We start from the raw sequence: 25554 nt of genomic DNA on the forward strand, positions 1-25554 counted from the left end.
ACTGGGTTTAAGATGTTGTAAGATACATCAGTTATCAGAAATAAATTTTTTATGTCAAAGATGCTTAATGTATATAGAGAATAAAATATAGCCTTCCTATATAGTCAAATAAAAATAGAACTAATTTATATAATCAAAAACTAGTAGCCAGGCCAGTAACTGACCGTGTCCTGCAGGTGGCGCTGGACTTTAACTAACCAACCCGGCTGCACAGGAAGTACAGGCAGCAGCTCCACAGCAATGTTTGCTAGTTAGCAGTTGGTTAGCACGTTAGCCGGGGTTTCTCTCTGAACAGTGAAAAAATTATCCCTGAATGCTGCATTATTTATAAATTAATGTTTTTTCGGGGCCACGGTTCCTCGATAACAGGACAATGTCGGATAGAAAGCGAACAAGAGAGAAGGAGGACAGACGGGACCACAAGAGGCACAAGACATCTAAACATGATTTGGAGAAACTCAAGACACAATCGAAAAAACTCAACCAAGAAGTCCAAAAACTGAAACACGTCGAGACGTTGTGAGTGATATTAATGAGAGCTTCTCTGTTTAAGATTGCAAACTTGTGCATGAATTATAAATGTGACTTAATCTACCGCTATTTTGGTTGTAAGTTGAGGTGACCCACTTCGATGCAAATGTTACATGTGCTTCAACTGTGCTTGATAAATTATGGGGTTGTCAGATAAGATATTTCTTCTGTAGTAACATGGGAATTAATTTTTGTATAACAGCCATCTTTCCTTCTCGCAGCTATGAGAAACCTCCACCGGGACTCATAAAGGTAATATTGACACAAACACGAAAGACATCTGGTGAATGTGGAGACAATTATACAAACAGATTGTGTTGGACTTGGTGTTAATACATGTGGCTCTTTATCTGCATGTCCAAAAGTGGTGACAGTGACAGTTGCTGTTGCAGGAGAATGAGGAAAAACCAGAGGACTGTATTCCTGCTGAACCAGGAAATGAAGAAGCCCGGAGCTTCCTGGCACATGCCCCCACTAAGGGGCTGTGGATGCCTCTGGGGAAAGAAGTGAAGGTGATGCAGTGTGAGTACAGCTACACTATTTCAGCAGTGTACGCCTGGGTTTGCACTGAAAGGGCGAAAACGTGCTCCTCCCAAAGATTCAGTACTTAACTGGATTTTCGCAAACATCTGGTACATCTCACACAGTTGCAGACGTGCAGAGTTGATGTCAGGGGTGAAGCTCATCTTTAATGAAACACTTTTGTAAAATTCAAGGATATTTGTCATGAAACAGCCACTTGCTGTCAGAGCAGGGGTCATAATAGACAAGTGCACCACTGTAGTCAAGACATCACTTCAGTGCATTCTCACATTTGTCTTTAATCTTTTGGTACTATTCATTTTTTTTTTTTAATCTTTAAATTCCTTTTGACAGTGTTGTTGTTGTTCGCTCTGAATTCACTCAATTTCACTTTATTTTTTTCCTGTAAACCATGTATGTGCTTTTTTTTAATACTGTACCGCACACATGGTGTCTGCAAGTCGTGGAAACGTCTAAAATTGATGGCAATTATGTGGACTCAAGGCTTTGAATGATTTTGTATACGGTTACATAACTGTTCTACACCTTTAATTCAATACTAGAACTCTAGACATTGTTGCTGAAACTGTGTACCCTGTGTACAAATCAAGTTTATATTAGTTGTAGAAGTAACAGTGGCACTACTGGCTCAAGAGCTGCAGGTGGGAGTAAACCTCCATCATGAGTGGGCAGCGGTCTTCGTAGATGATAAATATAACTGCAACAGCTTGACATTTAACATCGCGAACATCATGTTTTTCTGATGAACATAACAGACTAAAGATTAATAATGGTGTTGAGGAGATTACCTTCTCTCCTGATGGCCAGACAAAGACTGTCTTTATGTTCAGTGTCCATTCATTCCTTTGTCCCACTCATTTTCATGCTGTGTGAACAGCCAGGGACTTCAGGAGTCAGCACACACACACACACATACACACGCAGACGCACACACTCTGGGCCTGTCCACAAGTTGGCATTTGTTCTGCAGAATCTGAGCATGACTTGCTCAGCCTAATCCTTTGAGAAAATGTTTGAATATGGCATCGTGTTTAGAGGAACGGAGACACTTCATTGTGAATGATATGGGCATAAAAGAACTGAGTAAACAATTTTGCGCACGGCTTTTACAGTATAAACAGAATTTGTGTGGTCTCGGTTTACAAAAACTCCCAAGTTATTCATGGTAGCTACACTGCCACTTAAAGTGTAGAATATTAAAACTCTTTGAAACTTCTTCTCAGTGAGGAAGGAGTGACTATGATTTTCAGATGCTCTGTCTTTGATAATGAGCCGTAAGTTTTCCAACACATCCCGACATGAGCAGGACCTTTGAGTGTGTGACTCCTAGTTGCTTATGTTGCTATTATTAAATCACACAAAGGAAAGGAAAACTTGTTTCTTTGCTCAGATGAATGTGTTTTTGTGGAGATTAGAAAGAAACTACAGTAAATAAAACCTCTTAAAAAATATATTACCTACTTTGACAAAATAATATTAACTCCAGGTTCACTTACTTTCTGTTTCTAGATCTTTCACTTGTCAGATAGTATCGAACCTTGCTCACACTGTATTTATTTATGTTTGTATATACTGTCTGTGTATGGTCGTGTATTTGACAACTGAACTTAATTGTACTCTGTTTGCTAATGAAGGCTGTGAGATTCTGTTGAAAGCTTCAGAATGAGCTAAAAATGTCAAGAATATACTTTCATGTGCATTTTTTAATCTGTTTCATTGTAAATCTGCAGTCATGAACCTGGCATTTTTCCCCCAGTAGACACATTGATATTTGTTTGTTTATTTGTTTTTTTTTTCAGGTTGGAGATGCAAGCGCTACGGTCACAGGACAGGAGACAGGGAGTGTCCTTTCTTCATCAAAGGCAACCAGAAACTGGAACAGTTCAGAGTGGTGAGTTTGGTAGCTCTTCACAAAAAATGCCCCACCCTTATATATTTTGAGAACTTTTGAAATGATGGTCAAAACAGTGTAGGCTGGGTCATGGCAAGGTGCGACTGACAGTCTGTGTCTGAGACCTGGGTGGAGGTTAACAACACGGTTGGGTCACGTTTAGTTTACACCGAGGAACATGTGGGCAGCAGACTTCCTCACACAGCCTGTTCCATTGTGTGCCTATAGTGGAACAATGCCTACTGCAGGAGCACACAGCCTCTGCAATGATTACCATAAATGCAACAGTTTCATATTTTCCTAGCTTGTATTGTCACTTGGAGGTTTTTAAAAATTGCTGACCTGACAGTAAAACAATACAATGGTTGACATGTGCTGGGATCATTTCCTGGATCTAACATGAATAACAGCATCTCTTATTGTAAGTCAATTTGATTTTTATGTCCCTTCTTCATGGAAGGTTAATTACAAATTGTGTTTTATTCTTTTAGGCTCATGAAGACCCAATGTATGACATAATACGGGAAAACAAAAGAAATGAAAAAGAAACCAGGTACATACATTCTTTTTTTTTCTTGACTCGTTTAAACTTCTCAAGTGTTTATGTCCTTTTTCTGTTATTTACCTGAATAAGAGTCAGATTTAAAATAGTCCAAACTAACACACAAAAGCCACTTTTGAGGCTGCACTCAGACAATGAGATCATAGTTTTTGCAGTTTTTGACTGTTTTCCCTCAGAGGAGTGGGACAATCTCAGATGACCTAGAAATTCTCTCATGGTGGCTGGTTCTCTGCGCCAGTTCCTTGCAAATAATGTTTGACACCAGGATGTTTGAATTTGAGGTTTGTTCCCTATGAAGTCTCACTGCTGTGTGTGTGTGTGTGTGTGTACGTACATGCAGAGTGTTGTGTCGTGTATTGTGTGTGTTTTTGAATGCACTACAAAAAGGTTATTCAAAGGCCAGTTTTGAAGTCTCAGTCTTTGAAGCCTCTGTAGTGTCTGTGCTACATTAATGGTGGCATCATCTTTGAAAGGGAAGTGAAACATATCCACCAATTGCCATTTCCAATTTCACGGACAGTATTGTCTCAAGTTGTGCTTGAGATCCTAGCCTCCTATCACGAAGTGCTGAGTAATAAATACATCTAAGGGCTGGTTATTTTCTGACCTGCATCCCCAGAATGGCTCATTTTGCAATGGTCATCTAATCTTTTCTACATTTTTGTCTTTCAGTTTCTATTATTTTCATTTTTATTCAACACATTTTGACATATATTGGTTGTCTCATTACATCCTCATTGCCTCATTCCATTTGATTAGTTGTTACAGTATGTGGCTTTTATATAAAGATGTGCTTTTTGACATTGTGAATTTGATGCCAGATGGAGGTACATGACAGAACCACCAGTGTACAGGAATTTAACCTTTTCTTTAAATAGTGCATTTGAGGAGACAGAAGCGTTGGAGCTGACAGAAGTGAGTTTTCTTTAGAGATCAATCTGTAGGTCACTGAGTGCTTTCATGATGGACTTCACTTTGAGGACTAGAGGTGTGCCCTAAGGAGTAGCGTGGCATCAGATGGTCATTCTGCTCCGTGTGATCTTACCCACCGTAACGAGGCCTGATGGACATTTAACAAGAGCATGTCGGTCTTTTTCTCAAGAGACAATGTTTTCATGGCTGAGTCTGTTTTTTTTCTCCACTTCCTTTTTGACAAATGCTTTATTTTTCTTTGAGCTGTGTGGTGCATTTTTCCCAATTCTGTGATGAGTTGATGTTGTAATCTTCCTTCCTGAACCATATTTGGTTGTGACAAGTAGATATATTCATCTGACCTAGTTAGTGAGCAGTTTCTTGTGCTGTTCACCAGATGTTTTAGTAACTACCTTTTACTTCTGACTTGTCCCCTGGCCGGTCAACACAACACAACACAGAATGAGAAGGTTCAGTTGTGTTTGCACCAGTGATCAATGATGATGTTAATCTGATTTAATGACTGTGAAATCACTGTATATCTCCTTTGGTGAAAGTGAAAGAAAAGCAGCAGTGGTTGTTCCTACTTTGATAGTACTTGTTAGTACAAAAGTTTTAGAAGGCAATCTGAGCTTGAGCCTTATATTTAAGTGACAGGGTGACCTCATTATCCAGGCATGTCCTAGCCGCACACCTGCAGCTTTCACAGGTACTATTGGCAATTATTGGAAATATGTAACACAAGTAGACATGTGGCGAACTCCACAGTCTGGAAAACGTTGGTACTGGGACAAAGACAGTGACTTATTCAAGGACACTTCAAATGCTTGCCAACCCACACATCCAAGTTTGCATCAGTTGTGTTTTTCCCCCTGCACTCTAATCCTTCCTTCCTCTCCTCCCTGCCCTTCCTGTTTCTAGGATCCAGCAGCTGCAGCAGCTGCTCCAGGACACCACCTCCTCCTCCTCTTCCTCCTCTGACACCGACAGCTCCTCCTCTTCTTCTTCCTCCTCCTCCTCCTCTGACCACCATCGTAGCAAGAAGCGGAAAAAGAGGAAGGACAAAAAGAAGAAAGATAAGAAGAAGAGAAAGAGGAAGCGAAAGCACAAGTCCTCCAAAACCAGTGCCCACTCAGATTCAGATTGAGTGTTTGGAACATGCCAATGTATGTACTCATAAATTACGTGCTTTAAACGTAGGAAGAGACTGTGAATGAAGTAGCAGCAAAGGTAGATCTTACACAGTAGTGAAATGTGTTCTGCAGAATGAACCAGTATGAACTGCACTCTGGAGATCTCCTTAAGCCTTCTCTCTGCAGGGTGAAACTCTTAAGACTGTACATCCACTGCGCATGACTTCTCCCAGCCGTCTTATTTGCTGCAGGGTGACAACTTGCATTTACATCCTCTCTGCTAGATCATACAGCAAAGAGTCATATGGAATAGCTGCTTAAGTTAAGTGTGCGTACGTGTGCCTTGGTGCATATGTGTGTCAAACAGCATTAGCTGCGTGGGTAATGAATCTGAGGGGATATGAATTGAGCCCTTTGGTGTAAGAGATAATGTTCTTTTATGGAATCTAATAAGATAGCATGTCAGCAAATAGTGTGTCATTAAGAGATTGTATTTTCCACCATATTTTTTTTTTTTTTTATCCTTGCCATCTCGCTGGTATTAAATACTTTGATTGTAGAGTGTGTTAAACGCAGAGAGGTGGAAAAAAAAAAGTCTAAATTAAACATTGGAGTGCAGTTAGAATTTGTTTTCCACAGAAGCCAAAACGCTTGTGACTATACATAAATATTTGGAATGATTTGAGGTTGGAAAATGCTTATTTGCTTTTTTTTTTTTTTCTCTCTCAAAAAGCCACATAGATGGGGAAAGAATGTATGTTAATGTGTTCCCATATTCTGTGAATAAAGATGGCTCTTTTTCTCCAATGTTTACCCAAGTTTGGGCTGCAAAAACAACACTGTTTATCGTTTGGGCCTTGATTTAATGGGTATGGCACTATTTTTCATGTCGATAACAACTTGATCTTTAGAGGACAGTACAGCAAACCTCCTCACAATGAAGTCTGATCATTATAAAGTACACGGCACAGAACTGTGGTGACCTCCCTAAGTGCCGAATAACATCTTTCCTTTGATCTTGGCCCACTCGCAGTCTGAGGATACTTCAGAGAGTGTTTCTCAAAAGTCATTTCACAGTCTGTAACGTTCACAATGCAGAGCGATCCTCCCTCGCTGAGCTGAGCTACCATCAACAACTCAATCAAATGTCCAACCGCAGAACTGCCTTACATAAAAAGCTAGCAGAGGCGTGGTAGCTGCTTCACACAACACAACACCTGCCCTTTGGGTCGCATTTGAGGAAGTCTGGCGCCTCTTTCCTTCGTAAGCAGAACATTTTGAGAAGGAATCCCTGTGGAAATGAACTAGAAACATTCCCTCTTCCTAATGACCCTGATAGAGAGACAATTACAGTAGACCTACAGGGAACAAGCAGACTAGATATCCATTTAGATTTGTGTCTTGGGCTTTCTGAGAAGCTCAAAAGCTGTGGGGAGTGTATGTGTTTGTGTGAGAAATTACAATCGCAACAAAGACTGACAGATTATAAGGCTATGAAAGCATTATAGTTCTGAGTGAGAGCATCATTTTGTTTCTTCTCTCTTCCCCCTCTCCTCTCTTTCCTTTCTGTCCAGCCTTTCCCTGCTGCTTGGACCAGTAACCAAAGCTAAATCAGCTTCATTGAAACAGTCTGTTCCACGTTGACTTTTTCTCTCTCTCTGTGAGTAGAACAATGAATCTCCCAGATGAGATTCAGTCACAGAAGCAGCTCAGAGGGAGGTTGTGCCACGTAGAGAGAATTTGTTCAGCGGAGTCTTTATTGAAGCACTCTGTCTTCTTGGACAAGGGACAGGTCAGATTGAGTGCCGGGCCAGACTGATTGTGCTGGTTGTATTAGAGGCCTAACATATTTGCTGAAAAAGGAGATAATTAAATTGTTACGACCGGAGCTCTGCACTTAACTCATGAATAATAATCATGTTTGCCAGATGAGAAAGAAGCAGTAACAAGGCTTTTCTCTTTTTGCTTTGAGTATGTGAGCTCATCGGGTAGAGGTTCGGCCAGTAGTTGTGAAACAGGATGTGTCCAGCTTTGAGCAGGTTACACACGCAGGTAAAAGTACCAACTGAAGTACGTATACAAAAGAAACTTATTCAAGTCTTACCTTGCAAGATGCAGAACAAGAAACAAGTGTGACTCTGCATTTTATTTTATTGGATGCAGAGGTGCATTGTGAGTCTGCACTTTACTGACAGCATCATGCAGTTCTTTTAAACCACATGGACTGGCTTAAAACCATCGCACTGTCTCTTTGCTGTCTCGCATAAAAGGATTACATCCTCTACGAGCGCTCTGACATCTCCATCTCAATGAAGCTGAAGTCACGGATGCGAAAGTTACCATAACTCAATGACAACAATTGAACTGAGGAATAAATTAATTGTTTTGCTTATTTTCAGGTCTTCTCTGATAAGGAAAAAGAAGTGCAATTATAAATCAGGAGTAAACACTAAAGAGGTGTCTGGAATTTATTATAAACCATTTGAATAGTTGATGTTTAAACCACAAACAAACAAACAAAGAATGATTTGACATTAGTATTTGACCCAAATCTGTGCATTTCAAAATGTCATCTTGTACCCAAGCCTCCTGAAAACACTTGTGCCCTGCTTCACTAAATTGTCAGACTGAGTAGAATATTCAGTTTGTTTTTCTGATATTTTGGGGGTTTTTTTTTCTGCCTACCTTCACAGCCAGTCCATGCAGTCAAATTAACAATTTAACTGTCATTTAAATAGGCGGAGTTCTGTATCCTGTGTTTTCCACAGAGAGAGAGAGATTTCTGCTGGATGTGTCGCTTCAGATTATTTATCGGGACAGACAGGGCTCCTGTATTAATCCTCCTCCTGCTGCTCCTGCTGAGTGGAGACAAGGATGAGCTGCAGGACTGTCTGCTGTACACTATTCTCCCTCTGTCTTCCACTCACAAACACATACCCTGGCTTTAATATGAGAATCAGTCTGTAATCACTGACAAAATTAAAGGGAAGTGGCCGCATGTGGCTCAGAGCTGCTGTCGTCTGTGATGCAGCCCTACAGTCTGTCCTGTATCAATGAAATCTAATGAAACCACTGTATAGCATTGTGTTGTGTTGGGCCACTGCTGAGCTATGTCAAAATGGTTCCCAACATAATGCAACATAAGAAGGGTCATAATCGCACCTTCCAGACAGTTGTGTGTGTGTGTGTGTGTGTGTGTGTGTGGAGTTGCAGAGAGTTCAATAACCATGAATTATTGAAATCTTTGTTCCTGTTTGCCTTCCCCTCCTGCAAGATTGGAGGCAGCGGCGCTTTTGTGTCACCCATCATGGAGAGAAAAGACGTGTGTCATCCTCAGTTTGTTTGTTCAGATATAATTTAGTGGAAATCCCCTTTATTCACTTATTTGCATTTGCTGAGACAGTGTAGAAAACGCTACGATCCACTTGGGGAGCTCAGGACTCACTTGTACCATTTTAATATTACCATCTACTTTTTAAACTCAGCTATGCATCAAAGAATCTGTATTTGGTGAAATAACAGTTTTTTGTTTGTTTGAATCAAAATTGAGGTATTTTGTGCTAATTTAGTTTGTTTGCTCAGTCACCACATATTTAACCTTTAGACTATACTATAATATATATTAATGAAGTACATATGTAACAGAATGATTTAAGTGTTTTTGAAAGACTTCTAAAAACTTTAGGAAATGCAGACATAGGAACCAACCAATTCTCATATGTTAAGAGCTAATCAACCAACATGTGTCTGTGCTGGACATCAGGGGGCAGGGTGACTCACTCTAACCCGGTTCTGATTGCAGGACATTTTGAATTGTAAATTTTGTCAACTTGACAAAAATGTCAACTTCACTTATCACTAACAGCTCACGAAATATAAACACACATATTCACCTAAGTCAAATTCTCTTGTCATCCTTAAATTAAATTCTCAGGACAGTAAAAGTGATTTTAATTTTAAAATTGAATTTACAGTGAGAAACGAGACACTAAACGTCAGACAGGCCATGATAAAAGTAGCCTCCTGACTTTTAATGTCACAGTCCCCTCATTAACCGGTGACTCAGAGCAGCTCTGCTCGCAGGCATTCACACACACACAAACACAAACACGCACGCACGCACAAATACATACATGCACGCACGCACAAATACATACATATACACTCGCCGTCTGGCATCACCAAGCCAGCCAGCAGACGGCAGAAGAAAAGAGGAAGTGGAAACATCAGCGCTATCTCTACGGCAGAGGAGAGAGAGAGAGAGAGAGAGAGAGAGAGGGAGGGAGAGAGAAAACACCACAGAGTGACACACTCTCACTCACAACACACACATACACACACACACACTCACACTCACACACAAACTCCGGACATCAGCGCTTTAGTGGAAGAAGTGTCCTCGCTTCAGCAGGTTTGTCAAAGCACGTTTTTCTTCTTCTTCTCCTTCTTGCAGAAATGTTGAGTGTTGAGGGAGTCTTGCAGCTTCACTTCCTTCGCGTTTTTGTGCGAGATGTTGAGGCTTCACGGTTGTTTGGGGTTCGCTAAGCCTCTTGTGTGTCTGTGCCACTGTGGCGAGATAACGCTGTGTGTGTGTGTGTCTCTCCGGCTTCTCCACATCTCCCCTGCCTTGTCTTTTACTTTGTGAAGTGGCCTTATAGCGGCTTTGGGCGCTGTTCTTCTGTTATTGACATGCATGTCTGATAAAAAAGCATCGCTCCGCTCTCTCTGTCTCTTTCTCTCTCTCTCACACACACACACACACAAACAGACACATTGAAATGCGGTGAAAACGCCTGGAAATTAATTCTGCCCCCCCTCCTTTTTTTTTTTGAAGATCTGGGTTTCTAAAACAAACGCTGGTTTAAGCTGCAAGTTGTGTGTTTGCAGCAGATTTGCCGTGAAGAAGCCGAGGCTGCTGCTCCCCGGCTTGTTTGTTCAGTGCATGTTGTTGGCTTGATGCAAAAAGTGGTGCGTTTATAGATGCCGCCGCCCCCCCCCCTCTCTCTCTCTCTCTCTCTCTCTTCAAGTATTGCTAATTAAAGAGCTGCGTTAATGGTGTGCGGGGTGTAACTCCAGCCCAGCATTGTGGCCACAACGTGGGGCCTGTGTGATTAGCAGAGGAGAGGAGAAGACTGATGCATGTTAACGCTCTTTACTCTCTTCCATAAGATGCAAAACAAAGATATGTAGATGCATTATAATCTGGTAGTCTAGTCACTTATCAGTGGTCACACATCTTTTCTTCAATCCAATCTGTACATCGAGAGGTTTCCAACTTTCTATGTAACCCCTAATTCATGTGCATTAGATTAGTTTAACTACTTAAAATGAAGCTATTCTAACTTTCAACACAGGCTGAATGTGTCTTTGGCTTGACACCAGTTAACCAAAGTAAACTAATGTTGCACAACCCCTCAGAAATATCTTGCAATCTCATAACTCCCAGGTATGAAAGATCTGGATTAGACAACAATGGACTTCTTTGAAAAGATTTTGCCCCAGGTAGCCTTTTCCTGCACAGGTTTTGTTGTTTCTATTTTAACAGAATCCTAAAATGTTTATACATACTGTGGATCAGCGATTCCTGACCAGAAGTGCTTGTACCCCAGGGGGTGCCTCTGCAGTAACCAGGGTGTATGTGCAAAGATTGTGGAGCAGCTCAGCTAAGTGAAAAACGATGAATTTTGATTTGTTTCAAAGAAATGGATCCACATTTTTGTGTCCAGGAGGAGAATAAACATGCGTAAACATGATTTGTATTGCCTCAGTAACCTACCAGCTCTGACAGGACCAGATGAGTCACAACGCTTCATGCTGTGGTTGAAAGAATGTGAAAACTAGTTAGTAAATGAACATTCAAAATCTTTGGATAAAAGTGACAAATAAATGGTTGAAGCTTTAAATTCGGCCACTCTTTGTGGCAGTAGTACAAATATAAACTATAAAATTGAACCATATAAAATCACCATGTCTTGTACATTTAGATGTGAAGCTACAGATCCACTGTCAGTTGGGATTAGATCCAGCCCACCCATGGCCCTACAAGGATACGCAGTTCAGCTAATAAATGAATGAATGGTACCATTCATTTTAAGGTGGAGGACGTCGGACTAAAAATTGACTAACTGAAACTAATTAGACCCACCATTAGTCCCACAGTGGTCCTTAAAGGGCCCCTGGTTGTCTGTGGACCCTACGCTGGGAACCTCTGCTCCTCTCACCTCTCAGTAGCCGGCGATAGACCTCAACAGCATCAACAACATCAGTTGTGGTGCCGTGCAAGTGCTACGCTGTCTTCTTCTCTCGGCCCCTAACCCTCTCCCTCCAGGCGACTTCTGATAGAGTGAGAGCCCATTTACATGCCCTGCTACCCACCAGAGATGTCCCCGTTGTGATGGAGCCGCACGCTTGCCGGTGTGATCGTGTCAACTTAGCAACAAACACAGACAAACATAACCTAGATCCAGAAGCACGGGAATGTGTTGCCATGTCTCAGACACAGACAGACAGACTCGGGTAGTTCTCAAGAGCTTGAGGACAAGGGATGTTTAGTGTGGCAGTTTTGGTTTCAAGAGCCTCTCTGAGAGCATCATAGAGGAGGAAAGTTAGAGGTTATTCTCTGGTTTTTCCTTGCTGTAGTTCTCCATGAGGATATAGATGTAAAATCTGAGTTTCTTTCACGGAGACAACCTTAAGCTGGGAGATTTTGTGATGCATTGTGAGGAATTGGCCTCTGTGTCTCCTGCAGAATACTTCACTGTGAGACTGTGGTTGACCGTGGGTTTAGAGATTGATGTTTGGTTTTAGATTCAGGTCTGGCAAAGCTTTAGCAGTCAAGGAACGACAATTTTCATCTCATACTTTGGAACAATCCGGTAACTTCAGTGCACTCTCCCATTAAACTGGTATGTGAAGTTCAGTGTGCGTGTTCAGCTTCGGCCAGTAGCCGTCCAGTCAAGAAGTGAAGTGTGCCAGAAGGATAATATTTCAGTTTTAAAGCCACCTGAGGGACCTATATGTCAAAAAGAATGCACACACATGCGAAACCTAGTTTTATTAGCCCTAGCAAAAACCTCCTTTTCTTGTTAGCAGGCTTGGCCAAATAAATATTTCTTCATCCCTACAGGGTCTTAAAAATCAGCGAGAGAAATTAAGTGTTGCAACACAAGAATGAATGAAAAGTGAGAAGGTAAAATACGGCAGCCTCATTTTGCACCACAACTCATGCGCCAAATAAACTGACAGAATTCAACTTGAGCGCTTTGGTCTTTTGTTTTAAATACTGAAACATAATCCAGAAAATCAGATTAGTGGAAAGAGGCAGGTTGGAGTACTCTCTGGGAGAGGATGGGTGCCTGCCCTCGCTTATTGAGTTGCATCACATACGAGATCCTGGTTTGTATCTGTTTGACACTGCCTACTGTTTGGCATCCTCTCACCACCTCCTGAAGTGCAACCTTGCCAATTTCTGAGCTGCGTTTCTCCCTCCTCTCGCCTGTCAGCCCCCCCCCTCCTCCTCTCCCCCCGCAGCTTGTTATCTTTCTCTCATTAGCTTACTCTCTTACACTTGCTTTCTCAGGCATGCTATCGTACTGTCTCTCTCATTTCACCTTCCCTCTATCCCCATCTCTTGCACTTTCTTCTCATTTTGCTCACTCTCACATTGCTGCACCCCCCCCCCCCCCCCCCCCCCCCATCTAGTTTTCTCGCTTTCTATTCTCGCTCCCTAAGGGAAATGGAGGTATGTAAATTGTTTTCTCCTTGATGTATGCCTGGCCTGCTATCTGTCCATCTTAATGAACCCATTTCCCCCAATTTTCTCCTAAAAGCTCAGGATTGTGGCATTCAAGTGACACCAAAAAACGTCAGGACCGAAAAGTTTCCTGTCATCTCTCTGTCACTTTTTATGTCTTTTTTTTTTTTTTTTTTTCTGCCATTGACAATGCTTGCGGAAAAAAAACGCCTTGCCATTTTTAAGCACTGGTATTCTTGCTTGCGCTACACACTGGTACGTCTGTCCTTCTGTAGCTTGAGGTTAGATTAATTTGCGGTTTCAAATGAGATGAATGTTGCCTTGCATAATTGCTCCCTGCGGTATGAAATTAATTAAAACAGCAGGCAGGTACTGTAGGTGCGATGGGAAGGTGCCAGACAGCCAGACAGACATAGGTGGGTGAGAAGAGATCTCATAGGCACGACTGTCATGTTCTGCTCTTTAGCTCCCTGATTGTTGCTGCTGGCTAAATTCAGAGCCAAGCAGCTCCTTGACTTGCAGTAAAAATGCAATAAACAAGATAAACTGATGGAGAAACTTAGTGTTTTATGACGAACTGTGATCTCTTAGCGGTTGCGTAAGGGAATACACTCATGAATGCACTGCAACCTTTCACCCTTTGCTTCTATAAGTGTATATGTTTTGTTCCTCAGGCACAGTCCAACCATTCTTAGAATATGAATCAGTTTAAGCGGTGAGCATCCGCGGGCGTGTTTTTCAGTCCAAGTCTAGACTTTATGCGGAGTGAAGGAGCCCTAGATGACCCAGAAACTGATACGGTTCCCTCTGCGTGCTCCCTCTGCCCGCTGCATTCCAGCTGTGGAACTGCCGCAGAGCTCTGTAAATATTGAGTGAGAGGTTAGCTTTCTCTCCTGCTCTGTGTGAATCTGTGTGTTTGTGGTATTTAGCATCTCTAAGCTAAGAGCCTCTCAGCCTCTGAGCCTACTGACCCAATATGATAAATGGGCAGATAGTCTCACAGTCTGCCCAGTAGATCCCCACTCCAGCTGTGTGAGAGGCTTGAGCCGACTTTACATTTAGAGGTGCGTACTTTGTAAAGATTGTCCATTTGTGAGTGGGTGTTAGGGTCTACTACGCTGTACGCAGCTGTTGTAGTAGGACTGTGCGAATGTGTCATGAGTTTTAACATCACAGAGGGTATGATTTATGGCATGTATGCACAAGTGCTGCAGAGATTTGCAGAATTTGAGTGCTGCTGTTTGTTGCTGTGTCAGTTTTCTATTTTCCTCCAAGGCTTGCCTGCATCATTTTCAGTAGCTGCATGCTGGTGCGTCAGTATGACCCAGGTGCTAAACACAGGTTTTCTTAAGCTGTAACCTAATTATAGCTTTTCCCTTGTGCATGTGTATCTGTGTGTTTGTATGCATGTTTGTGTGTGTCTCAGCCCTTTAGGTGGTGTGTAATAGTATGGGTCATCACTTGATCCCCGTCACTGTTTATATTCAGATAACTGCTGTCATGCTGGCAAGGGGCCTGTCCATCACTCCATCCGTGCATCCGTCCGTTGCTATTTTTCCTCTTTCCCCCTGCTCATGAAAACATGATCTGGTGGTCTACCAATGATCAATCATCACATACGTGGGTTGTTGCTAATTCCCTCCATGATCTCAGTGGCTTGGACGGGGATCAGAGGTGTGAGTGTGAATCCCCATGAGATTCTATGATGTGTACTTCCCCAGACAGTCTCACCCATTACTGTCTTAACGTGAGTGTGAGTCAATGGAGGTGCCCTAGTTTCCTGTATTGCTCTCCCCAAAGTGTGCACTTGACTTTTGGTATCTACAGAAATGTTGAACCATTAGTTCATGGAAGTTTTTGTCTGATGTGGTAATGAGTTTTCTGTTTGATCTTAGATCCACGGAAGAAGTCGAGAGAGATTTTTATGAACTTTGTGTGTGTTTATGTGCGTGCGTGTGCATGTGTATGTGTGTGTTCTTTTTCAAGCACTTCATCACTACATTGCCGCAGTGCTATTTGTAATTTTTCTCCCTTTGTATCACACTGGAAGCTTATAAAGTGTGACCCAATCACTTATCGAAACTCAAATGATGTGTATCAGATTATAAGGGCAGGCAGGAGGTGTCATATCCTTTTGTGTTGTGCTTTAGCATGCTTGCTGTTTGAAAAAAAAAAAAAAATTAAAATGTCACAGAATATTTGTTTGTTTCCATTAAACAATAATTGATATAATAATAACTGAACAGATAAATCCTGCACACATGCTGCACGATATACAGATGAAAACCCAATTAGGAAATTAGATGATTCACTGCTTCACCTACATTAAAGTAGCAAAGTAGGTGGAGTGCAGATAAAGGTCGCAGCCATTTTCCTATTAAAAGAACTAAAAACTCCCGGCAGATTTAGTTCACCTTCATCTCGTAACTGGCGTATTGAACTCATCAAAGGGGAACTCTGCTGATTTTACACACCAGAGTCTGTTTACATGTCTGGAGCACTACCACTGTATATGTGGGAAAAAAGTTGTATAACGATTTTTGAGCAGTTGTAGAGATTGAATTAAAGATTACTTTAGTGAAGTCCTGATAACGCCTCGAGGCTCGTTGGCTGACTTTTGGAGCCCTTTATGTGCCCTTTCTGTAAATGCTGCAGACATTGCTTGAAGGAATTACCACGATTCATAATGTCCTTACATTTAAGGACAAAGACTTGAAACTGAAAAGCCAAGAACAACATGATTATTTTATTAAAACATGGTCACAGTGATTTGTTTCCATCTGATAAAACAATGGTGATAATTATTATAAGGCATTATAATAAGAAAATGAGCAGCAAACACACACATGAGACTCTCACTTAAATGGCCAGTAACATGTGATTGTGAACATAACTTATGTTCATTAATGTCTCTGAGGATATGAGGCTGAAGGATCAGGGTGGACACTGGGATCTTTTTTTTTTGGTTTGTTTTCCCAAGTAAAGAAAAGGCCTGACTGATCTTGTCTGTATCTTTTGTGTGTGTGTGTATATATGCGTATGTGTTTGTGAGCGATGAGTCACATGTTAAAGCCAGGGTCCAATCAGAGGTCGGCCCCCTGTTTGTCTCCCTGTGTGTGTCACAGTCGCGCACACACAACAATGATCTTGTCAACGCCGTCCCTTGATGAGAGTGGACAGGACATACGGATGACTGGCGGTTCAGTGAGGTGGACCGGAAATAAAAGTAGCCTGTTGTTCTGCTGACTGTGGGAGGGAATGGAGGACGACGCTGTTTCTAAGAAACCAACATAGGCTACTTATTTTTACCCTTACATTTCTACTTTATTGTCAACATGCTTTCTCTCTCTCTATCTTTTCCTTGTTTTCTTGTGCTCTCTGCCTCCCCTTTTCTTTCTCTGTTTTTAAGAATCAATTTAAGCAATGATTATGGAGTCTCAAGTCTCAGTTTCTTTGCAGGTTAGAAAATGACTCGGTTAAGACTTGATTTATTCCTGACTGGAATGGAAGTGAAAAAAATACAGTACCTGCTCAGAAGACACTGGTAAAATATGTAACAGTGTGAGTGTAATCTTTTGATATTTTTGATGGTGTTGTTGCTTCACAAGCTTCACAACAAAAACACAAACTCCTTTTTATAGAATGCAACTCCCTTTGGTACTTTTCCAACTTGTTTGCTTATGGCTACGGCGAACGTGTTCATTTCAAGTTATGTTCTGTTCGGAGGACTTGAGAGAGAGAGGTGGAATAACGCATAGCTAAACGTATTGCATAATTAATGTATGGGTTGAGATTAAGGATTTGAACCCATTCTGTCACGTTGTCGGCCCCTGTGATGTCAACGTGGCGCAGCAGCACTTTCCATTAGAATAGTCAAGGCTTCCTCTAGAGAGAGGAGATTGAGGAGGAGTGGAGGGCCTCTCTTAACATGCCAAGGTCACCAGCTCGCTTGCTCGCTCGTTCGCTCTCTCTCTCCGGCTGGGGAACTGCAGGGATTGAAGGTGTGTTACTTTATGTTGAGGCTGCCTCCGAGTCTCCAAATAAATCAAAACACAGAAGGACATTCGTGAAATAAGACACTTTAATTCTCCCCCTCTCGCTCTGTCTTCATGTCTCCCTTGTAAGACTTTACTAGTTGATGCCCCTTTTTTATTCATTTGTCATTTTTGTCTTCCATTCTCATCCATCTATCACTGTCTCTTCCTCCTCTCCGTCTTCCACCTCCATGTTCTCACCACAGCTTTCCATCTTAACGGCTCTGCCTATACGTATTGCCCAGTTTCTGACCCGAGCTGTCGACACGTTGACCAGCAGCAGCGTTTGTCAGGGCATCTGGAAAAGATCGACTAGCTCAGAGCTCCAATGGTCGTCACGACTGCTGCTACTTTTAAGCTCAATAGCCGCCTGAGGTGAGTTTCTTTTGGGTGTAACCAGCCAGTAAAAACAAGCCATAATCACCCTAACACCCTGATGCTGCCTTTCACCACTTGCTAGCAACAAGTAAATGTGATCTGTGGCCGGGAAAATAACCACTGCATGAAGAAGACTTCTTTTAGGCCTACCGAAGCCTTGGAGTTGTTAATGTCGTCAAAGAACAGCAGGTCAACAGGTGAAGGCTCATATTTTCTTCACTGTGTGCAAGGAGTGGTGTTTCAACTTGCCCTCGCCCTCAGTCGAATCCTCGTGTCAATTTTCTGCCCATAGTGTTCATTTGAAGGCCTAAAAGTGGAAGTTTTAAATTTGTTCCTGTTCATTTCCCGGGCTGTTTGGCTTATTAGGCATATCAGACATGTATTAATGGAGGAGCATAAACACATACAGACACATCATCATCAAACCTTTATTTGTCTCTTTTCTGCTTTATGAGGCAGAGCTGAGTAATTACAACAAATTATTAGGCTGGTGGCTCACTTAAAATAAAAATATTAAAAAACTGTAGTATGAAGCAGCATATATCTGCAGTGAAGATTCTCACAGGACAGCCAGTCTGGGTGTCCTACTTCCTGTCTTGTGCTTATCAGTGTTTCTGCTTCTTGTCATTCCTGCCAGCCATGTTGTTGTGTCTATAGATACAGGTTTTCTCTGTCATCTGAGAACAAACAAGCAAGGAGTGTTTTGTTGTCTCTCAGAATCAGTGGAGCCTTTGTGTGGAGCTTTGGATTCTGTTGCTGTTTGTAGCCTGAGCAGATTCTCTCCATCTGTAAACCACCTGCCTTACCCCGTGTCACCCTGGCCGGTCTGTGCTGGCCACACATCAATGTTTTCCATTTCCTGTGGATGTTACACGTTGTCAGTGTGCCTAGTCCTTGTCTTACTCCCAGCTATGCTAAAAACTGAAGAATAACACGGTACAGCTCAGCTCAGTTGGGCTCAGCATGGCTCTCTATTGAGAGAAGAGGGGTATTGTAGTGGCAGACTAGCTGGGTTTAATGTTGCCTTCGGGGCTTGTTGCTGTGTCTGTTCTTTTGTTGTCTGGAGGGGAAGCTTAACACTCTGTGTTTGTATTTTTGTGTGTGTGTATGTGTGTGCGTCCGACTTGTCTGGCTGCATTTTCCATTCCAGACAGTAGTGTGGAAGAAAGGCACAGGAAATACCAGAGGCATTTGTACAATAGGGGAAGAGATACTGGATGCAGAGCAGTCTTTTATGTACAAAGTAGAAATTTTAGGTGTGAGTTAATTCCAAGAAGAGTATGTGTGGTGGCGGAGCGCGCCTTTTTTATCAACTGAGGCTGGAAGATGAGCCACTTCCTGCCGATATATGCAGGTGAACCGATCGGTTTCCTGTTGACAGAAAGCTTGAAGAGAAAAGGTCAAGGAGTGTAGACACAACCCCACAACTCGACATATATGGGGTTAGTCGTTAATGTTTTTCAGTGTCAATTACAGGGCAGACTGACAAGTGAAACATGTTCAGTCTGTTTCCATGTATTGCGAATAGATGTATGGGGGGGCTGTTATGCACCGATTACATCATTTCAATGACATCGTACCCACAGCAATGAAAGCCTGGCCTGAGGAATGCCCTCCACTTGTGTTTTTCTTTCCCCCTTTCTCTCCCCTCTTTTCCTCTGTCTCTCTCTGTTTCACATAAATGTGGGTTACATGCAATTAACCCATAAAAGGCAAAAATCAAGTCCTTTGAATCCTATGCCCCAGTCCATAAATAGCCCAATTTCAGCCTCATTTCATCTCATCTTGTCACTGGGCCTGGACCACAAGTGAAGCCCCTCCCTCCGTTGTACTATAACTTGACAATAATGAGGCAGCCACGAGCAAAGCCCCAATGAATGGCTTTGCAGGGCTTGGGCTGGGCACGCAGAAGGGATGAAAGTGTTTAAACAGCGGCAGTCACCACACTGCTAGGGTGGAGGCCGAGCTGGCCTCAGCGCTGGCTCGTGACTGACCGGGCAGGCAGGGCTGGGGCCTGCCAGTGGGTAAACACAGGGAGGGGAGGGCATGGGTGTAGCATATGGTTTAAAAAAAAAAAAGAAGGAAAAAAAAGACAGGGATAAATAAATAATAGGAAGGCAGTGGAGAGTGGGAGGCTGAGGGCAGAGCTTAGGGGTTAGCAAATTAAAGGGTGAGCCCAAAAAACTGGGCATGGGGCATCTGTCAGGAAAGGGGAGGGCATTGTGGTGAAAGGGTGTGGCATGCGTGAAGTGGAGGTTGGTCAAAGAGTAAAAGAACAATAACTAGCATCTGTGAGACAGTACTCTCAGGCAAAAAAAAAAAAAGACGTGGAAAATATTTCGAAAATCGTCTCCAGTGTATTATTCGTAGCAAGCATGAGCTCATGCGTTGTGGCTGTGTGCAGTGGTGTGATACTGATGAGCCGTTGGTGGTTGGTGAATAACACAGTGCCTCCAACAGTGCAGTAAGTCAGCCAGTCAGCCAGTATGGCGGATAGGCAAAGAGCAGCCCAGCAGGGAGGAAGAGAGTGTTTTGGTGAAGCCAGATCCTGAAGCCACCCAAATCATGTGTGCCGGTGGGTGTCTTTGCATGCGCGCGCGTGTGTGCGTGGAATTAAGCGTTGCTTGATGTATAGCCACAGCTGGGGGGAGGCTATGGGAGGGGACAGAGAGACAGCTGGCAGAGCAAAGGGTGAGTGTAACGAGGAGTGTGTGTGACAGCCACAGTGACTCCTTTGTTCCCACTCACTTGTGCCAGTCACAGCGAGTAGATGGCTGATCTGTGAAGTGACTGAATCCTTTCACAGCACCTAGACCAGATACACAGTCCAGCTTTACATTAGCCGTGTCCACAGCCTGTGTGTGTGTGTGTGTGTGTGTGTGTGTGTGTGTGTATGTGTGTGTTTGCATGACTTTATACCACAGAGAGCTGGCAATGGCAGCGGGAGATTTCCACAGGAGAGCCCAGAACCATCTCCCATAATGTCAGTGCTCCTGTAGAGCGCTTATTATGCTTGTGATGATAGTCATCAGTGCTAACATAATTGTAGCGCCAGCAACATTGAACAGTAGCCTGTTTGCTATATGCTTAGGTAATGAGTGTTGTTGAGGGCCTGTGTTCTCTCCTGAGTTATGGTTTAATAAGAGGAGTAATATCTGCTCTGGTGGAGAGGAGCGCTGTATGGAGTCCCGTGTGGCTTCTGGAGGAAATGCTGCTACTGTGTGCATTGAGTCTATCAAGGTGCAAGGTAATTTGAGACAGCTTATACCACCTTTCTTTTATTGAACCTGTCTGCTGCGTGCATTCACAAGGGTATTTGTCTTTCCCAGCACATTAATTTTCACCCCTCAGAATGCCAGCACCCTTTTAAATAATAGACCAATGGCTGGAGGATGTACTGTATAGCTCATACCTCTCTTCTATTAAAGGTGTTTTTTTCTCTGTGAAAGCTCTACACTGAAGTGTTCACTCTTCCACCACCATTTAGCTTTCCAATGATTTTTTTTTTTAGGAATTCAATAAGCCTTTTCAGCGCCTGACTTCTTCCTCTGAGTATCTGAACCATTTAGTTCAAGTAGGACAAGTAAAAATAGCCACAAATCAATCCCAAATGTTCTCAGGCTCTTCGCACATCTCGATCTAGGCTAGCGCAACCCAACAGGGATAGAGTGACACGGCATTCAAAACTGGGCAGAATGAGTGGCAGACTGGCACTTCAGAAGAGGCCATGTTCATTAAAAAAAAAAAACCTTACTGGTGGCTGCAATTCGGGCCTTGACACACTTTGAAAGCCATTAAAGAGGCAGCGGTGGATTATGGTTTGTTGAGTTATGATGATGGTATGACCTTTTGGTTATTACATGCTCCAGTGAGGATGGTAATCCTCTGAGCTATTGAATTTAGCTAAGTGGAGACCATGTTTCCATTAAGAGATGTATATGACGTGTACAGCGCTGCAGCGGCGGTTCATGACAGACCAAATTATCGATAGCACAGAAATGTCACGCAGTGTAAAGTGCTGTGTGAATTCACAAGAGATGGCAAAATAAAAAGGCCTGCAGGGCTCAGGAGTAATGTGCATTCATCAGCAGGTGGGTAAAGAGCAGGCATGTCTTCATACTATACTTTCTGTAGGCTGCACTCATTCGGTTTTTTTTTTGTATATAATTTGTTTCAAACTGTTTGTACAAATCACCCTTTTATCAGTATCTAATGGTTCCAAAAAGTAGCCAAATTGCATATTCATTTTTTTCATCTTTATGTAAGCATTCTCACAAATAGCCACTGACATTTTCTACTTTAAATTAGTTGAAAGGTAAGGAGTCTGGAGCCACCACAGTCGGAGTGGCCTGCAGCTTTAGATCTCTCAGCATCAGCTCACTGGCCGAGATACTGATGTTAGTGTTTCTGCGAGTCTAGCATGAAGGGTTTATTTCTATTTCTTTTCATGCCTGTTATGCAGAGTCCTTCTCACATGGAAATGACTGCACTGTTTACAGGAACAGCAGGGAGCTCCATTGCATCGAAGCGCTGCTAATTTCTCCCAAAGTTGCAAAAGCAAATGAAAAAACAGTGTTACACCATAGGACCAGCGATTCATGGGAAGAACGGTCAGAAACAAAAATAAAAGTAATGTGTATGTGAGAGAGAGATGAAAGAAAAACAGTTAAAAAAAAAAAAAAACCAAAACAAAATAAAGTGAAATGAGTTAGAATCAAAGAAAACTCGCTGCTTAAAAGAAGAAAGAAAAAACACATTTATCCAACAGTCAGTCTGACGAAAACATTGTGTTTGTACCAAAAAATGGGTCATCTTGAACTTTGGATTACCCTGTCTCCACCAAAGCCTCCAGAAAGTCTTTCTGAGTGTCAAAACTTAATGAGGAAATTTTGCAATGTGAAAGACTTTGTAGAATATTACATTGTCTTCCTGTGTGTTTCCCTGACAGGAAACCATCTGACAGCAGTCCTGGTTGTGTATGTTTGTCTAAATGCTGAACAATATGAAAGCCTGGTCTTGGTGGCTCAGCAATCATTTGCAATGGAAATTCCCTGACCCGGGATGCCCAATCCTTCAAATCCCATTTAACTCGATGGAGCACATGCCAGCCCTGCCAGCGCTGTGAGGAGAGGGAGTTAAGCTCCTATAATGTAACAAAGCTGGTCTGAAAAAGCTGTCGAGTCATCAGCGTGCCGCTAACCTTTTAGTTTAAAACCGCACTAAGACTGTATTCATAACTGAAATGCTTTTGCAGTGGACAATTGCATGAACAAGCTCAGTGTATTGTGTAACTTTTTGTTTAGAAGGTCATAGTGGAGTGTGGATCCCTCAAATGTGCTAGATACTTATAGGTTAAATCAAATCAGTGATTGTATTACATCATGTTAATGTTTTTACAAAGCTGTGGATTTGCCAAACCAAAATATTAAACCTTTTCACAACATTCATATTAACATTTCCCAGGACCGAACATATCAAATCAGTCCAAATGTGACCGGACAGCACCATTTATCTATAAAAATAAAACCAAAGAAGATGTTACTCAATTATTTCAGTTAGATTTTGACATTTTTTGTGGCTAAGCAATGTAAGACACAACAAGCAGAGTATTTTTCTAAGTCTTTAGAAATGTCTGCAGGGGCATGATACTACAGCCCTCTAAAGGAGCATCAATGCGGGCTGGAACATCAAGAGTGCCTGCTCAGGCTCCATGTTTCAATACGTTACATTAAAGAGTCATTTAAAAACATATTATTTTCTTCTTTCCTTGAAAGCACTCGTGCAGTGAACGCACTTGTTATTTCTCTACTTATAGACAGTTGTGGTACAAAGAAGGCCCAGGTTTGAAGCTCAGTACTTTTTGAATCTCAATTGAATAACGGCTGCATCTGAACTGTCAAGTGAACTGAATATAATAAATACAACAGTATATGAAAATTCAGTTTAAACACTTCATATCCAAAACAAAAAACATACAATAAGTATGTAAAATATTGTGTACAAAAATCATTAACATATGAATGGAGGTTGTAGAAGCATCTCCCATCTTCATCATCCATTCATTTTGGAGAGGTGGTTGTTTAACAAACTGTGCAGCTTATATGAAGCCTAACACTTAGAGTAATTACCATATTCTGCCATACTGCCCATGCTCTGGAGAGTAGGGAAGTTCTCTTTTCTTTCTAAAATGAGTGAAACTAAGCCTTTAGCTACAGTATTGTTCTTGCATAATCCCCACTGCTTTATTCTGGGACTTAAACACGACTCATGCCTGGTCGGCAGAGTGCACTGCTCTTTTTGTGCCTTCGTGGGTTTGTGTGTGCAGAAGTAACTTCCCATAGCACCTGCTGGATTTTTCAATTAGCACACGGAGGCCATACTAACATTATCTTCCTCATGAACAGCAATAATCCAGTTGAGGGATGGAAGATCCCTCAAGAGCCGTATTGGTGATAAGCACTGTCTGTGTTTTATGAATGAGAAGCCCCACAGAGGAGAAAATAAAAGGCAGTTATATGTCTGTTGTCTTTTGCTTCCATGTATGCTTGTGGTTGTTTGCCCATCTTTTCCATAATAACCTTTTGTCTGGTACTCCCCCCCCCCCCCCCTGTCTCGGGTATAATTTTAGCACTTTGAGGAAGTGGGATTTCAGTCTTTTTTTATTGCTAAACTTTTGGTAGAACTGAAAAACATTTGAGCTTGACCCAGCTAAATTGAATGGTAAGGGCCAGTTCAAACATTGTGAAAGAGTATGGATTTTTAAAAAAGAATTTCAACCCTTTTTTTTTTTTTTTAAACAGATTTTTTTTTTTAGAACTGAATGGAAAACAATTTGATTTTCCAACTGCTGCTTTTGTAAGGATTATTTTTTATTGCTGTAACACAGTTTGTATGAGCAAGACTAGCAGGCATATGGTGGATAAAACATGCCTATCATGACACTGTGTAGGAGCAGTTATTGATTTGCCCTGCAGTAACATGGTTTGATTAGTTACACAATGTGGAAACTGGAGCTAGTTAAAACTGAATGTCTGTTTTATTTCATTGACAGCCCAGTTTTATAACTGTATCAGTGTTGTTACTGACAAAAATCAGTTTATATTTATGTGGTTGTTTGCCTTCTCTGCAATACTCTTGGAATGAGAGGGGGTGTGAGAGAGATGCTGGGATGCGCTGTCTGTTCTGTTGGAGTAGTCAAGGTCACTTGATGATGGAGGCGTTTTTCTGCTTGTGAATGAAGAACGCTGTGCTCGTCCCTCCTGACGACACAACGCCTCCCGCCTCCCCCAATGCACACACATGCAGGCCTCACAGTTAGACAATGGGACTATAGACCTGTTTCCATGACTTCCCCTCTGTGACCAACCAAAAAGCACCGTTCGTCCCCGCCTCACTCACGTGACCTGGCAGGGTTTTTGTGTGGTCCCATCCCGTCTTTACATACCAAAACATGCACACACACACGCACACACACACACCCAACACACACACACACACACACACACACACACACACACACACACACACAGATAGGGGTTCACTGATCTTTTTCAGGATGGCTTGTTCCTTGAAGCGTGGCCCCAGAGGCTCCAATCATTGTTGTGTGCAGTGATCAGTCAGGGGGGGAAGCTGTGGTCAAACCTTTCCCTGTCGCTGCCCCCACTCTCTGCTGCTTTTGAAGAATTTCACTTTGATGTTTTGCTACATCACAAACTGTTGTGTCTTTGGAAACAATGCACACTTTTGTTGCATTTCGTTTGACTCTCTTCAGTTTGCTCCACTTTTTACCACTCGTCTGATATTTCATGATATCGAAA

General features: G+C 42.2%; 2 protein-coding genes across 2 annotated transcripts in view; both read left to right on the forward strand.

Annotated features, from left to right (window-relative positions):
* The first annotated feature begins 217 nt into the window (after positions 1-217).
* On the forward strand, positions 218-6409 carry rp9 (RP9 pre-mRNA splicing factor). The gene is made up of 6 exons (XM_023412075.1): positions 218-519; positions 753-783; positions 924-1053; positions 2874-2965; positions 3457-3518; positions 5361-6409. The coding sequence occupies exons 1-6, from the start codon at positions 374-376 to the stop codon at positions 5584-5586; spliced, it is 687 nt and encodes a 228-aa protein (XP_023267843.1). The 5' UTR covers positions 218-373; the 3' UTR covers positions 5587-6409.
* A 3448-nt stretch (positions 6410-9857) lies between these two features.
* elmo1 (engulfment and cell motility 1 (ced-12 homolog, C. elegans)) overlaps positions 9858-25554 on the forward strand; it is a 98662-nt gene continuing 82965 nt past the window's right edge. Inside the window, exon 1 of the mRNA XM_023412129.2 lies at positions 9858-9983. The gene's annotated coding sequence lies outside the window, so the exon portion shown is untranslated. The remainder of the gene's footprint in view (positions 9984-25554) is intronic.

Source organism: Seriola lalandi, unplaced genomic scaffold, assembly GCF_002814215.2.
Source record: "Seriola lalandi dorsalis isolate HSWRI2012SDOR001 ecotype SW California unplaced genomic scaffold, Sedor1 jcf7180002054476, whole genome shotgun sequence".
Lineage (NCBI taxonomy): Eukaryota > Metazoa > Chordata > Actinopteri > Carangiformes > Carangidae > Seriola > Seriola lalandi.

What these genes read in the sequence shown, in the direction of transcription:
- rp9 (XM_023412075.1), top strand. Translation starts at nt 374, where the DNA reads ATGTCGGATAGAAAGCGAACAAGAGAGAAGGAGGACAGACGGGACCAC. An exon ending in AGAAGTGAAGGTGATGCAGT is followed by an intron (nt 1,054 to 2,873) that starts GTGAGTACAGCT and finishes TTTTTTTTTCAG; the next exon opens with GTTGGAGATGCAAGCGCTAC. An exon ending in AACTGGAACAGTTCAGAGTG is followed by an intron (nt 2,966 to 3,456) that starts GTGAGTTTGGTA and finishes TTATTCTTTTAG; the next exon opens with GCTCATGAAGACCCAATGTA.